This window comes from Papaver somniferum, chromosome 11 (genome assembly GCF_003573695.1).
Source record: "Papaver somniferum cultivar HN1 chromosome 11, ASM357369v1, whole genome shotgun sequence".
NCBI lineage: Eukaryota > Viridiplantae > Streptophyta > Magnoliopsida > Ranunculales > Papaveraceae > Papaver > Papaver somniferum.
The window spans coordinates 107,161,972-107,177,066 of record NC_039368.1 but is presented as its reverse complement, the minus strand read 5'-3'; the positions used below and the strand labels follow the sequence as shown (position 1 = coordinate 107,177,066).

Sequence of the window (15,095 nt, the reverse complement as noted above, 5' to 3'; positions counted from 1 at the left end):
TCTAAGTACCTCTAACATTGAGATCATTGTTTTTAACTTCTTAATTCGTAACAGGAGAGAAAATATTTGGGATGCAAACTTACTTTGTTCTAACCGGCAAGTAAATTTGTTAATATCCAAGAAAATCTTATCTTAGAGTTAGAAAAAAGTCGCTCATATTGTTCTTTTTGGAATGACATCAAACGGGAGAGTTCAATTTGAACTTTTACATAATTGATATTCTCCCTGATTCTAAAAAAGAGATACTATCATTTTTTTTTTGAAAACAGAAGAAGTATATCTTTGTGGGGAGTGCGGCTATGAAATTGTAGGAGATGATTGTACCTCTATATCTCCTTGATGAAGATGCCAAGTTTATTTGGTGAAACGTCTAAAGAAAAAGCTGGTATGTTATCTCTAATCTCGATAACGCTTTGTGTAACAGGGGAAGATTATGGTTTACGGTGCCAACATGTTCAAGATTCCAAAGCACAAAAGATACAATAACTCTTCTCATGAAAAACAAGAACACACCAAAAGACTCCCAAGTGCAAAAGTAACAGAACAACAAAAACACAAATGCCATAACACTGCAATGAATAAAACGCTACAATGAATATTAAAGATAGCCACAAAACCATTCACCAACCAGAGAACAATTAAAAGTATGCAATGAACTATTATCTATGAATTATTACCAGACAGGTGAACCATTAAGCGAGCGGCTTTCTATCACGTTACGAACCCATAGTCTTCCCCTATTGTTTTACACATCAAAAGAAGATGTTGTCACGTGGGCTTTTAAGGGAATTTACTCTTCCCTCATAGGACAGGGTCTTAGTCTTCGCCATAATAACACGATCTTTGGGACAGAATATTAAAACCCTGCCCCCACAACAGTGCAAATTGTACAGTACCTGTGATTGTGTCTGGTATAGGTGTACTTTAAAAGTGTGCCCTCTCTGAAGTGCATGTTGATTCATTTTCTCTCGAAGGTTTCACCTGTGTTCGTTGAAGTTCAATTCATCACTAGACAATCAAAACCCGTTCGTTGAAGTTCAATTCGTCACTAGACAATCAAAACCCACTATTTATGCTAAACGATCATGAATTGAAATAAGGGATTCTATATGGGAGTTAGTCTACCTTTTGACTATTCTCAAAACGTCTCCCACAAGGTGCAATGAACCAGTTACCAGAACCTAGAAATACAAAAACAGGAACAGTGGCATCAAAAATATATATATCTTACTTTTTCAAGGGAACATTATAGCAAAAAAATATATGAATCTGTGATCAAATGTGTCCCTGACTCCCTTTCCAGAGCCAAATGGTTGTTGAATCATCTTTGTGATATCAGTGAATGTACCTCGGTGATCTATATATAGTTCACTCATCAGTGAAATTTGAATTGAGTGTTTACATGCTTTATTGTATTATTTAACATTTTTACACTATTGCCGGTGATGTGTAGCTGTGAACTCAAATAATTTATGTTTGCGGAAGAGGATATAAGTACCTGAAAACGAACTGATCGGTTCTGTTGGACACTATCCCTGAGCCATTTAATAGCCAAAGGCAGTGAAGGAAACACTGAACTGGTCTCAGAATTCCTGTATTTGTGTTCGGAATCTTCCTTGCTTTCTTCTAGTGCTGAGTCTAAAGACAAGTAGAAAACAAACTACTACTGTTATGCTAGTTCTGCTTTGCAAAAAACTCAGTTGTCATAGTTAATAGAAATTGGTAAGCAAACGGGTAACCTAAGAAGAATTATTGAGGAAGAAAAAGACTGGTATCTTCACACTTATAGAATAAACGAAAAAATCACCTTTCTCTCCACGAAGAAGATTTTCCCACACTCTCTGAAGTGCTAGTTGCCAAGATAAATCAATTTGTTGATCAGATGAGGGTAAAGCATGAGACCCGACCTTGTTATACACCGACTGGTTTGGCACAAATAAAGCCTTCTTGAAGTAAACTCCTGGGTATCACATGTACAATTGTATAAAACAGCTAAATCTCTCATTTGGTCCTATATAACAGCTGCATACAGTGTTAAGAACTTACCATGATTAGCGCAAGCACGAATTAGACGAGGCAGAAGAAGCTGAGGATCTCTCACTGACATGCAATTGAACAAGAGTATCTGGCCACAAGTTGAAAAAGCTCAGTATATGATTGCGAATTAGTGGTGGAAATCATTAAGTAAGTAAACGATGCACAAGATAACAAAACCTGAGAGAAATATAATCACAAACAAGTCTGTGTAAAGAAGCAGTCATGCCTTAGAAGCTATATGGTTGACATGAAACATTAAACGATGGTTTTCAAAGTACCGAAGTCAAGATAAGGCAAAAGGGCTCGAGTTCGTGAGCTTACCTGCGTGGAATCTATCCTGGGAAACTCATTGGGGCCCTTAAGTGCAATATTTGAACTCTCACAAGGTTGTTTCTTCAAGGAATCACATTGTTGAATATTTTCTTCGATGGCAAGAGAGAACCACTTCCCGCAAATTTCCATGCTTTCAGGACTATGAGCGCCATCCAAATAGAACACCAGATCTCCAGGGCCTTCCACGTTAACGAATGGATCGGCAACAATCTGTGCCCGTCCTTGCAAGCTCGCAGTCGCAAGCCCTTTGACAAACTGCTCAGGCAGAGAGGTCTGCAACCGCGCACATTCTTATAATATATTTCAGCAATGTGGGTATAAAAAAGTAAACACCTTAAGTGTACAACTTACACTCTGATCCAGATATGTTTCGAGATGGCCCGTCTTCTGAAGCCAAGTGCGGCAAAGGGCAACAGCAAGACCTGCATTCAGGAATTGGTGCTCACCATGAAGCCCAAGTTGCAAATCATTAAGTAAGCTGCTATCCAGGGGATGTACAACTTGGAGAGGTACCTGTAGCCAGTATAAAGTTCACGTATAAGCTTAACAACTTAATTCCAGTCAGTGAGACATGATATAAACTAGACTGTGTCTTTTAGCAAGTGAGGAATGAAAAACTGTAAGATGGTAAAGTACAGGTTATCACTCTTCAACATGATATTCTTAGATTGTTAGCTTTTATCAAAATGACATCCTTAGATTGTTAGTTTCTTTCAAAATGGTTTGGCCGTCCAGATGCGTTGAGTTTCATGACTCAGTGATGTCAACTTCATTTGGGATTCAACAATTAGGATTTCGAATTTAATTTAACTAAGATTTGTACAAATTACAGCTTCAGGTAAAGTAAAAGCACTAAAGGTAGTTGCATGAAGCTTCTAATAGGATAGAACATCATACATCTAACTCGGAAGCCCTTTTCTCAAGCACGCCCATTGCTTCTTCAGGTTGAGGCACCGTAAATGCTGGAACTCTATGCTGAATCACGAAGGAAAAAAAATGTTTTAGGAAAGAAGTCTTCCTATTTGTATGAAGGTTTCTATAAGAGTAAAAGTATTTAGCTTCATGATCACCTTGAAAATACCAGCTTTCTCACCAGCAATTGCCCCAAGGGTATAGCCTGCCCGGAATCATCAGAAATAAGCAAATATGATAATGATAACCTAAGATTTCAGGGATGATTCAGTGAAAGGGACTCCACAGAAAAATCACTGACCCAGAATTTCCATGTGATCATACCCAAGGGAAGATATTCCACATGCAATGGGTGCTTGCACCTGAAATGCAATCCACGATGTGAATCATGCTCGATTGAATTTGATAATGCAATTATGATGTTCTCCAAAAAGTGACTCTGACATGTTCATTAAACTATACATCCATTTTTTTGATAAAATGTAACTAATACCAAATTCGTAGCATCAAACTTTCCGCCTAAACCAACTTCCAATATAGCAACATCCACCTGCTCAGTGAAACTTGCAATGTCAGCAGAAAGGAAAGTCTATAGTTCACCCAAATAACATGCTAATGCCACGTACAAACAAATTTCTGAAATGAAATTATTGCAACAGTGATAGTTACTCTATCAAGTTGAAAGAAAAAAAATTCATGTATTGACCTGCTCTGCTGCAAATATCTTGAAAGCAAGCAAAGCAAGGAACCGGAAGTAAGTAGGCATTGGTACATCTTCACTACTTTTTTCCTGCATCCAAGATGCCGATAAATCATGAGGGAATGAACAAAGCAAGAGCTCCCACTTACAAAAAAAAGTGTACCTTGATTATTGACAAAACTAGAGGAAAATCAAACAATAATGGAGGGAATGAAAACCCATTGGTTTCAAAAGCATTAATCAAAATGCAAACGAAGTAACCGATGCAAAAACCTTCAGACGATCAAAGCACCACCAGAAGTACCCCAGAAATTTGTCTTCACTTATTTCCACCCTGCAAAGGACAAACAAGAACTAGAAATAAAAGGACCATCTTACATGCAATTCGATTCAAAAGAAGAGGATCTTTCTGGCTTTAATTAAATCTGACGCATGTAAAATTAGGACCTTCACTAGGATAAGAATTGCAGAATGAAAAGTAAGCAAAGTTTACTCACCCATCCAACCGAAATCTTTCTCGGATATCAATGAGATGAGGAGATGTGAAAAGTCCAGTATGAAACCCACAATTACGCAGTATTGATTCTGTAAATGTACACGTTGATCCCTTCAAAATGTTGAAAAACAGCAAAATGAGATTTTTAAAACTGATACTAGCAATTCAAATGCAATAACAAGAATGTTCACATTCTACAAACCATTTGTACTTTGCACCAAAGCTGAGAGAACAAAAGGGATCCAAACCAAAATATGCAAGGTAGTGACATATTAGTGATGTGTTACTGTTACAATAACCTATTCACAATCCATGTCCAAATTTTCATCAAAATGGCGTATAATAATTACGCTAAATTACTAGACTGTTAACCTTGTGATACTGAATTTTGGGATGTAGATTGAATTGATTCAACTTCGTTATCTGAACCACCAAGGGCTGAAGCACTTAATTTTAAAAATTAACTTCTACATAGAAATGACAGTGGTTTTGATACTCTTGAATTTTCACCATCTTTATAATTTGCAAATTCTATTACTACTTCCTATGAAATAAATTGGTTTTGCTGAAGCTAACCCTCTCCTTTCTGAATATTACTCATCAGCATTTGAATCTCACATAATTCGAACTTATAACAAGAAATACTGATTGCGTCTAGTTTCAAAATGATCTCACCAGATAGGACACATCTAAATGGATTGGAACGATATATATGATACATATATATATAGAGAGAGAGATGCCATGAAAAGCCACATTCACATCACTCACAAATTCCTATTTGTTGCTTCAAAAAAAAATATAAAAAAATCCAATTTGTATGCCCAAAGTGCAGGTAGGGCACTAGTAAGTCCGTAGAAATACCTAATTAAATTTTCTCTACTCATTAGAAAAAAATAGAACCTTCAACATGTTAAAATTCATCAATATAGCTAATTATATTCTAAAATTCAACCAGACATTGCAAGTTTGTAACAACTGAAAGACTTGAGACATTACGAACGGGCTCTCTGAGCTGCAAAAGCTCTTTTCCACTCTTAATTATATACTCCCTCCGTCCTAGTTTACTTGCCAAAATAGCATTTTGCAAAAACTTGAAACAAATTCAAATTACTTCCACATACCCCATCAATCTTCCAAATTACTTGTTTACTATATTAGTTTTTATATCCTAGTTTTTATTTCTTTCTTAATATTTAGAAAATTTTAGTGGAAAATATAGTAATTTTTTGGTACACTTTTGCTAAAATAAAACTCAATTTTGGCAAGTAAACTAGGATGGAGGGAATATATACTAAGGGATTGCACTTGGAAAATAATGAGAGTAGATTTATCCACTCGACTGAAAGGAGAGGCCCCTATGGGGTACTCGACCATTTCCATACCAGCGGATTCGAGGAACCATGGCTCCAATACATTTGATTACCAATTAGCATCTCTTTAGGTCAAACAATTTGATTCAAACTTCTTCCTTTTTATGTTTATTTGTTAGAAATCAGTGAAGCTGAATCAACAGTCAACTTAATATCTATTAAGACATGTATGTGCAACAGAGCAAGGAGTGATCCACAATTTGGATTCTGGTCACCGGACACAGATTTTCAATAAAATCCTACACACTACATTGAATTTGGTCTAGCTGCTCTTATGAAAAAACATAATCCATATACGAAGACACAACGAAAACTACCATAGTAATCTACCCCAACCCATTTACCGTTGGCAATCTCTGTCTCCTTATCTCTCTCTCATAAACAATTTACCATCCATTCCTTAATAAACACTACTTCTCGTATTCATTGCAAAGTTCAAGTTCAAATGCTTTATTCAGTGCAAAGTTCAAATGCTTTGTAGTAGTAATATGTTAGAAGTAGTATTTCCATAGAAACTAATGAAACCTTAAATAGGAAGAGAAAAATGACAACCTTTCCTTTAGTACCAGCTACATGGATAACCTTCATTTGAGAAATAGAATCATCCAAATCCAATATCTACACAATCCACAAAACCTTACCAATCATTTATACACTAAATAATGCAATCAAAATTAGGTCACTGGAGTTGAAACTACAAGTGAAATTACCTTAACATAATCGAATAACAAGTCGAATCGATCACCTTTATTAGATTTATCAGCACGTGAACGTTTAGTAATCAAAGAAGACAAAGCATCCAAAGCTTCTTCATAACCAGATGGTTTAACATTCTTCTTTGAAGATTCAATACCATCATTATCTATATCAAATTCAAACACAAAACACATGAACAAATATTAAGAGACAATTTAAAGAAATTTGTTGTTTAACATGAACTGTTGGTGTTGGTGGTTTATGGCGGTTGAGGCAATTTCACAAACAGATTGGAGAAAATAATTAAGATAAAGAGACATCAAGGAATGAAAATTTAGTCTGCGAATTTAAAATAAAATGACCTGAGAGAGAAAGAAAGTACCTTCTGCCATGATGACTTGGCAATGAGAATCAGACTCAAACCAGAGATGAAGAGGCAACAAGAGCTTATCGTAAAGTGATAGAGAGTGAGAGACAGAGATACGAATGGGCTGGCCAACTCTGTTGCTTTTCTCTTGAACCCTGTTTTGAGGCATACAAGTTGACTATTAATACCTAGGGTGGGGTGATAAGGGGAGGCTAATGTGTGATAAATTATTTAAATCACAAAATACCTTTTTACTAATGGTGGGTTTGTTCGCAGAATTCACCGTTTCGGAGAATTTATAATTCCGTGGGATTCACGTAAATTTTTTGTGTGTTTGGTAATTTCCACCTTTAAATTCTACATTCAAACCCACCATAAATGGAGAATTTATTGGGCCGACTGACCCGAGGGCTCCAAGGGCTGAAGGAGGGAGTCTCTTTTATGACCAATTTTTTGTAAATTGAAGTCTAGCATAATGTGCAATTTGATAAAAAAATCGGAAATAATTACTATTAAAAAATAAAAAATGATCTTTCCTTTTAGCCCAATACAGTAAAACCTCCGTATATTAATATATTTGGGAATTCACAAATTTATTAATATATGGAGGTTATTAATACAGGAGGTATACCTTGGAAATGTAAAAAGATTATAGCTTAATGTAAGATAATACACATGCATATTTATAATTCAGATACACAGGAACATGTATATATATCTAGGAACTTGTGGTAACAACCCAAAAAATTACCTCGTTTTCTCAAATAACTATAAATAGGTATTCTATTTCATCATAAGTTTTAACGTAACAAGCTCCATAACTCTCTACTATAGTGTTGATTATTAATATACAGAGGTAAATTCCTTAAGATGGGACTGAAAAAACCATTAATATTAAAATGTTGAGGTTATTACTATTTATAACAGGCCCAAGCTGGGACCATGAATTTTTATTAATATATAAAGGATTTACTGTAATTATGTATCCTATTTTTCCATGGGTATAATTGTCAAGCAAATTAGAATAAAACATATCTAAAAATTTGTCCCTTGGAATTTTATAAATTTTATCTCGTTGGTAGTGAAAAGCAGTTAAATACTGTAGTTTCCTCTCTCCACCATAGAGACCTCAAAATATGTTTTTTTCTTCCAAAGACACAAGATACGCTTTCTTTATGTCTTTTTATAGGTTATGCCACACCCTAGATTGATTTGTACGCTTCACAGATGAAATGTGAGAAGGAAGTCTGCTTATGATTTTAAAGAGATATACACAATGAGTACAAACAACAATTTTTGAAAATTGAATGTATAGCATTATGAAAACCACCACAAAGGATACATAACACGTTATGCCTCAAAAATAACATTCCAATTAAAAAAAATATGTATAGTGCGTTATGTAATAACGGTGTTTCGTTTATTCGGTTGGTCCTCCCCACCGTGGCAGCGGTGTTCTAGTTTTAGAAATTAAAATTATAAATTTAATTACTACAAAATCATTTTTATTTCTCATTTTCTCTTCTTAATGGAACTTATTCTTGAAAACCGATTTTAAAATATCGTCGATTAAACACAACAATAAACCGATTTGCACGAAGAATCGTAATCATTCTAATCATTCTTCTAATCGTCGAATTAAAGAAGAATAAGAAATCAAGTCGAGTAAGGTTATGTATAAAATATTTCCCGCAAACTAATGTTTAATTGACATATGAGGTTTAAAACGGGTGTTACGGTGGTTACAAATGAGGTTCAACTGAAAATTAAAAGAATAATCAGCCGAACTTCTCGTTGTTCTTTATTCTTAAAGTACTGGTGAAAAGTTCGGCTGATAATTAAACATGAAAGTAATAGTTGAACTTCACTAGCGAAAACACACACTAAATTCGGTTGTTCAATTTTCTGTTCGAATCAGCCAAACCTAAATTCGTCAGTTACAGAGTGAACTTCGACTAATAACTGAAAAAGCGGGGGCATAACAACCACACCCAATAATTCGTTCGGGAACCTGTATGGACTAACTCTAATATAATTTAGAGAGCACCCACTTAAAAGCGAGCTCAATCAAAAAATATATCAAAGAGCTTAATTTCAATTTATGAATACAATCTGCAATCGAACAAATAGAAATCGGTGAACCCAGCTGATATGAGAAATAACTTGGACGGTACCAAAGACTAATGCCCAAGTGCAAATCAATTCCTATCTAACAATCAAGGCTGGATTTACCAATTGATTGAACTACCCACAATCTGTGATATTTCAATTATATAAACAAATATAATGCGGAAAAGAAATAACACAGACATCAGAAGTTTTGTTAACAAGGAAACCGAGAACGCAGAAAAACCCCGGGACCTAGTCCAGATTTGAACACCACACTGTATTAAGCCGCTACAGACATTAGCCTACTACAAGTTAACATTGTACTGGAATGTAGTTGAGCCCTAACCAAGTCTCACACCGATTAAGGTACAGTCGTGTTCCTTACGCCTCTTGAACCACGCCGGATTCTGCGCACTAGATTCCCTTAGCTGATCTCACCCGCAACTAAGAGTTGCTATGACCCAAAGTCGAAAACTTATAAACACATTTGTCTCACACAGATAAGTTTATTCTGATAGATAAATATGTCTCCCACAAAAGTACTTATGAAGTTTTTGTTCCGTCTTTTGATAAATCCAGGTTAACAGGAACCAATTGGTAATCCGGTCTTATACTCCCGAAGAGCGGCCTAGAAATATCAATCATCTCACAATAACTTAACTATATGGTAGTAGAAGAAGTTGTCGTGGAATCACAAAGAATAAGACGAAAAGATTTGTGATTACTTTATATATCTTACCTATCAGAGATAAATCTCGAGCAAATCTTAGAGAAGATAGTGCTCGATACGATAAAACAAGTAAGATTAGAACACACAACTACAGAGAAAATAGTTGGGTTTGGCTTCACGAATCCCAAATGAGTTTTCAAGTCGTTAACCTAATAGGGTTTTGGAAAAAACTAGGTTAAAGGAGAATCGACTCTAGTCGCAACTAGGACACCAGAAAGTGCCGGGATTAGGTTTTCCAGTTGCTAGAGTTCTCCCTTATATAGTCTTTCAAATCAGGTTTTGCTTTCAATCAAAGATAAGATATCTTAGTAACAAAACATTCAATATTCACCGTTAGATGAAAACCTGATTTAAGATTCAAGCTAAGTTTGCTTAAAACCAAATAAATATTTATCCACCGTTAGATGGTCTTAGCTTGCTACATACAAATGAAATATACTTTGTTCATGAGTATGAAAGTATACTTAACCGATTTTAGAACTTTAACCACTAAGTTTGCAAACAGGTATGCAAACTATAGCCTCCGGACTTTGGTCTTGTCCAGCAGTTTGCAAACATGTATGCATACTACTGTCCCGGACCTTAACTCAGGTAGAACCGTTCCGCATACTGGTATGCAAACTTGGTTCCCGGACTTTAACTATTAAAACCGTTCGCATACAAGGTATGCAAACAAGGTTCCCGTACCTGAATCACACCAAAACAGTTTGCATACTAGGTACGCATACTGTGATGTATCTAGACAAAGGTTTTTGTCCTGAACTCACATTTCAATCATTGAAACATCCTTAGAAGACGACAATAGCTGTCTCACACAAACTATTAGCCTATACGTAATTTTCCAGTGATCAAATGATCAATACAAAACTTTTCGAGTCGACATCAAATGATTGTCTCATACAAATCATGTAAGATGTTTCAAGGCAATTTTCACATGATCATCTTTTGACATATTATTTAGTTTCCAATAAATAAATTGTTTCCAACTAAACTCGTTAAGAATATGATGAACGTATCTAAAGCAAAAAACTTCCAACACATATTTCGAGAAATAAATAACCGAGATAAACTCAACTCGAAATATTAAATGTGTATAATATGAAAGTCTATATAGCTATACGACTTAGTATCATTAGTAGATAGAATGAAATAGACTTATGAGTAATAGATAAGTTTTAGTCTCCACATACCTGTTGTTGATGAAGTTCCTCCAAGCTCTCCTCAGTAGATCTTCGTCTTCAATCGATGAATGCCGTGAAGTCTAAAGCTCAACTACGCATTCTATCCTAATCCGAGACATAACTATAAGTAGACTAGAAATCAAGACTATAGTTTTGATCAACTAAATTTGACAAACAAGCTTAAGATAGCAACGCTTAAGAGTTCGACCGAGCAGTTCTCTAACAATCTCCCCCTTTGTCAATTTTAGTGACAAAACTATGAATATATATGGATTACAAAATAAATAAACTTTATAGATTCTCATCCATCATGCTTGATTTTCTTGGATTCTTCGCCACTGAAAGTACTTCGGTGATTCTGAACGTGTTCAACTTAGCATCATTGTTGTTGAAGATCCGCATCCATAACAATATGAAAACATATGAAAAACATTTGTTCTCAATCATTGTTATACAGTGTCATAGTATTATTACACAACATCAAAGTCTAATTGTATCACAACTTTGACAAATATACTACGGTGATATGTATCATTCCCCCTTATTCAATACTTCCACCTCATAATGAAAACCACTCCCTCTTACATAATGATACGTAAACCATATGTATGTAGTGTGAGCTACCAAATAATTCTCCCCCTTTTTGTCAATAATAGTTGGAAAAGGTACGAAAACTACCGGATCATAAAGAGATAATTCATGACTAAAAGAGAACATATCAACTTTGTTTCGATGATTTCACATAGTCGAAACTTAGTGTATTCATCAAGGAGTTTAAAAAGATACAAGTTAACTCTTATAATATTCCACAGCCTCACTCCCCACAAAGATTTGGCAATTAAACACAAGTTCAATTAAGAACTCTCCCCTATAAAATGTCATTCCCGAAAGAACAACAAGAGCGACCTTACTTTCACAAGAAAAGAAGGATTTCCTTGGACATTAACAAATTACATGAAACATGAATTTGTATCCAGAAAACTCGAATAAATTAATCACAAGAAGACCTTATAGATTAATTTAATCAGAAATGCTCAACATAAGAAAACTTATGGAGTCGTACAGTACTTTCACGTAAAAGTGGATCGGGGAAAGATCAATACTGCAGAATATTTAAAAGTTCAATCTATGTTTTATCAATATTTGCATAAAGACATAATAGACTTAACTTTTGACATATATGATATAATCATAGTTCACGGACATAATCACATATATCCCATAAAATATTTTTGCAATATATAAAACAAATAAAGATTAATACTGCAAAATTATCTTCCAAAAAACTTAGAATTAAATTAAATAAATCTAAAACATTGCAAGATGAAAATCGTTGGCAATAGCTTTGTGTAATCACAACATTTGCTATTCCAAACCCTAGTTATCCTTCTTAAACACATGAATAAATTCTCATAAGAAGTTTCCTAGAAATTAAGATTCTTGAAAAATTCTTTATCATCCCCGAACTCCTTGTCTTCAACGAACATTGGAACATAAGGTTCATGAAGAAAGGAGTCAATTCCAACAAACCTTCTTGACTGATGCCGAACCAGTGCCTTACGAATTTTAAGAGATCTTAGAATAATAACCTTAATTTTTTGCATCTCCATCCTTATTTCTTTCAACTCTTCAAGAACACCAGAAAACTTCTGAAGATTTGAGGGGTTAGCCCTTGGTTTCTTCATATTCTTCCTTTTTCTCTTCAAAGTTGTAGAGGAATGAGATTTACCCTTTTCCTTCATGATTGATGGCTTAACAATCATGTTAACATCTTTTAACATCAAAATATATGATGCTTGGAGTCTCCATTCAAATTAGGGATTGTGAGAGAAATACACAAAACTAGCTCCACAAGCAATCTTTTGATACAAAGAGTTTTTGGGGAAGGAAAAAAGGAATGTAGGGTTACAGAACTTATATACAGAGTAAGTAGGATTCACGCACAGACAACTCTCAACCCTAAAAATAGGTAAAATTGTCGATTTTAACCCTCTTTTAATGATCAAACGGGGGAAACCTTTTTAATACCATTGGAGGATGTGAAAATATCAACTTGAAAAAGCGGGGGTCTAACAACCACACCCAATATTTCGCTTAGAAATCTGTATGGACTAACGCCAATATACTTTCAAGAGAATCAACTAGACAGTCAGACTCAATCTTAAGAAAAGTATATCCAAGAGTTATATCTTTATTTCTCAATTCAATCTGCAATCAAACAAATGGGAATTTGCGAGCCCGATTGAATATAAGAGATAACTTGGACGGTATCAAAAACCAATATCCAAGTGTCAATCAATTTAATCAACAACCAAAGGTTGGATACACAATTGATTGAACTTACGCATAACCCGTGATATTTCAATTATATAAACAAATATAACGCGAAAATGAAATAACACAGATACTAGAAATTTTGTTAACGAGAAAACCGCAAATGCAGAAAAACCCCGGGACCTAGTCCAGATTTGAACACCACACTGTATTAAGCCGCTACAGACAGTAGCCTACTCCAAGTTAACTTCGGACTGGAATGTAGTTGAGCCCTAACCAATATCACACTGATCAAGGTACAGTCGCGTTCCTTATGCCTCTAGAACTTTGCCGGATTTTGCGCACTTGATTCCCTTAGCTGATCTCACCCACAGCTAAGAGTTGCTACGACCTAAAATCGAAGACTTGATAAACCAATTTAACTCACACAGAAAAGTTTATTGAGTAGATAAATCTATCTCCCACATATATACCTATGAGTTTTGCTCAGTCTTTTGATAAATCAAGGCTAACATGAACCAATTGATACACCATACTTATATTCCCGAAGAACAGCCTAATAATATAAATCACCTCATAATAATCTTAATCGTATGGTAGAGAAACAAGATATTGTGGAATCACAAACGATGAAACGAAGATGTTTGTGACTACTTTTTATCTTGCCTATCGGAGATTAAATCTCGAGAAAATCTTAGAGAAGATAACACTCAATCACGATAGAAAACAGCAAGATCAGAACACACAACTACAAAGAAAATAGTTGGGTCTGGCTTCACAATCCCAATGAAGTCTTCAATTCGTTAACCTACCGAGTTTTGGAAAAACCTAAGGTTAAAGGAGAATCGCATCTAGTCGCAATTAATAAAACACAGGAGGTTTGGGGATTAGGTTTCCTAGTTTCTAGAGTTCTCCCTTATATAGTCTTCAAATCAGGGTTTGCAATCAATGTTACCTTGGTAACAAAGTATTCAATATTCACCGTTATATGAAAACCTGATTATACTCAAGCTAATATCTTTCAACCGTTAGATCGAACTTAGATTGTTACACATAAATGAAAAGTGACTTCATTTAGATATAAGTAACTGTACCTAAACGTGTGCACCTTTTTGGCTCAACAATAGTTAACCGAATTTAGCCATATGAACACTTTCATATCAACCATATTCATCTTTACCATAACTAGTTCAAATGACTCAAATGAAACTAGTATTAGAGTTGTTCAATTGTTTATATTCTCATAGAAGTATACAAGACACAATCGAAGAAAAATAGATTTTAGTTTACTCGAATCAATTCATGAACATTATATCCACGGTATGCAAGAGATTGCATTCCTTATTATATAAATGTATCAGTTCATGAACAAACTGATTTTAGAACATAACCTACTCAAGTATACAAACGGGTACGCATACCTAAGTGGCCGGACTAAGTTTGGGTTCGCCAGTATGCGAACGGGTACGCATACCTTCCAAACTCAGTTGAATTTCTGGAACTTGAAACTTACGCCAGTACGCATACTAAGTTCTCAGAATTTCATTAACCAACCAGTATGCGTACGGGTATACATACTGAAAAGACGAGGGTACCCAAATATACCTCAATCTAAAACTTTCCTACCTATAAGTCCTTTCTCCGAAAGTGATTGTATATGGACTGAGTCGAGACAACGCAAATAATCGGTTCACACTTCGTGTGATCGTCTATGGATACAAGATCGAGATAATACAACGACGAAGTATGTTTACTTGATAAAAAGGTTCGGACTTAACCAAACACAGTAGGATTCACTTATCAAGTAAATAGGAATTAACGTTTGTGTAATTTACTTTAAATTATAATAAATATAATTATAATTGCGGAAAATAAAAGTTAATGACA

General features: G+C 34.9%; 1 protein-coding gene across 1 annotated transcript; it reads right to left on the bottom strand.

Moving 5' to 3' along the window:
* Window positions 1-454: 454 nt before the first annotated feature.
* On the bottom strand, window positions 455-7,069 carry LOC113322666 (folylpolyglutamate synthase-like). The gene is made up of 17 exons (XM_026570799.1): window positions 6,930-7,069; window positions 6,562-6,713; window positions 6,404-6,469; window positions 4,480-4,589; window positions 4,256-4,316; window positions 3,989-4,072; window positions 3,776-3,832; window positions 3,584-3,644; window positions 3,441-3,487; window positions 3,268-3,345; window positions 2,722-2,883; window positions 2,359-2,643; window positions 2,047-2,125; window positions 1,808-1,960; window positions 1,499-1,638; window positions 1,126-1,181; window positions 455-1,008 (listed from the first exon to the last, which is right to left on the bottom strand). Exons 1-17 carry the CDS (start codon window positions 6,937-6,939, stop codon window positions 978-980), a joined length of 1,632 nt encoding a protein of 543 aa, XP_026426584.1. The 5' UTR covers window positions 6,940-7,069; the 3' UTR covers window positions 455-977.
* Between the last annotated feature and the right edge of the window lie 8,026 nt (window positions 7,070-15,095).

Coding starts and splice junctions, on each gene's coding strand:
- LOC113322666 (XM_026570799.1), bottom strand. Junction 4,590..6,403: donor TAGCTGGTACTAAAGGAAAG/GTTGTCATTTTT, acceptor AACATTTTGAAG/GGATCAACGTGTACATTTAC. Junction 3,346..3,440: donor AGAAAGCTGGTATTTTCAAG/GTGATCATGAAG, acceptor TTCGTGATTCAG/CATAGAGTTCCAGCATTTAC.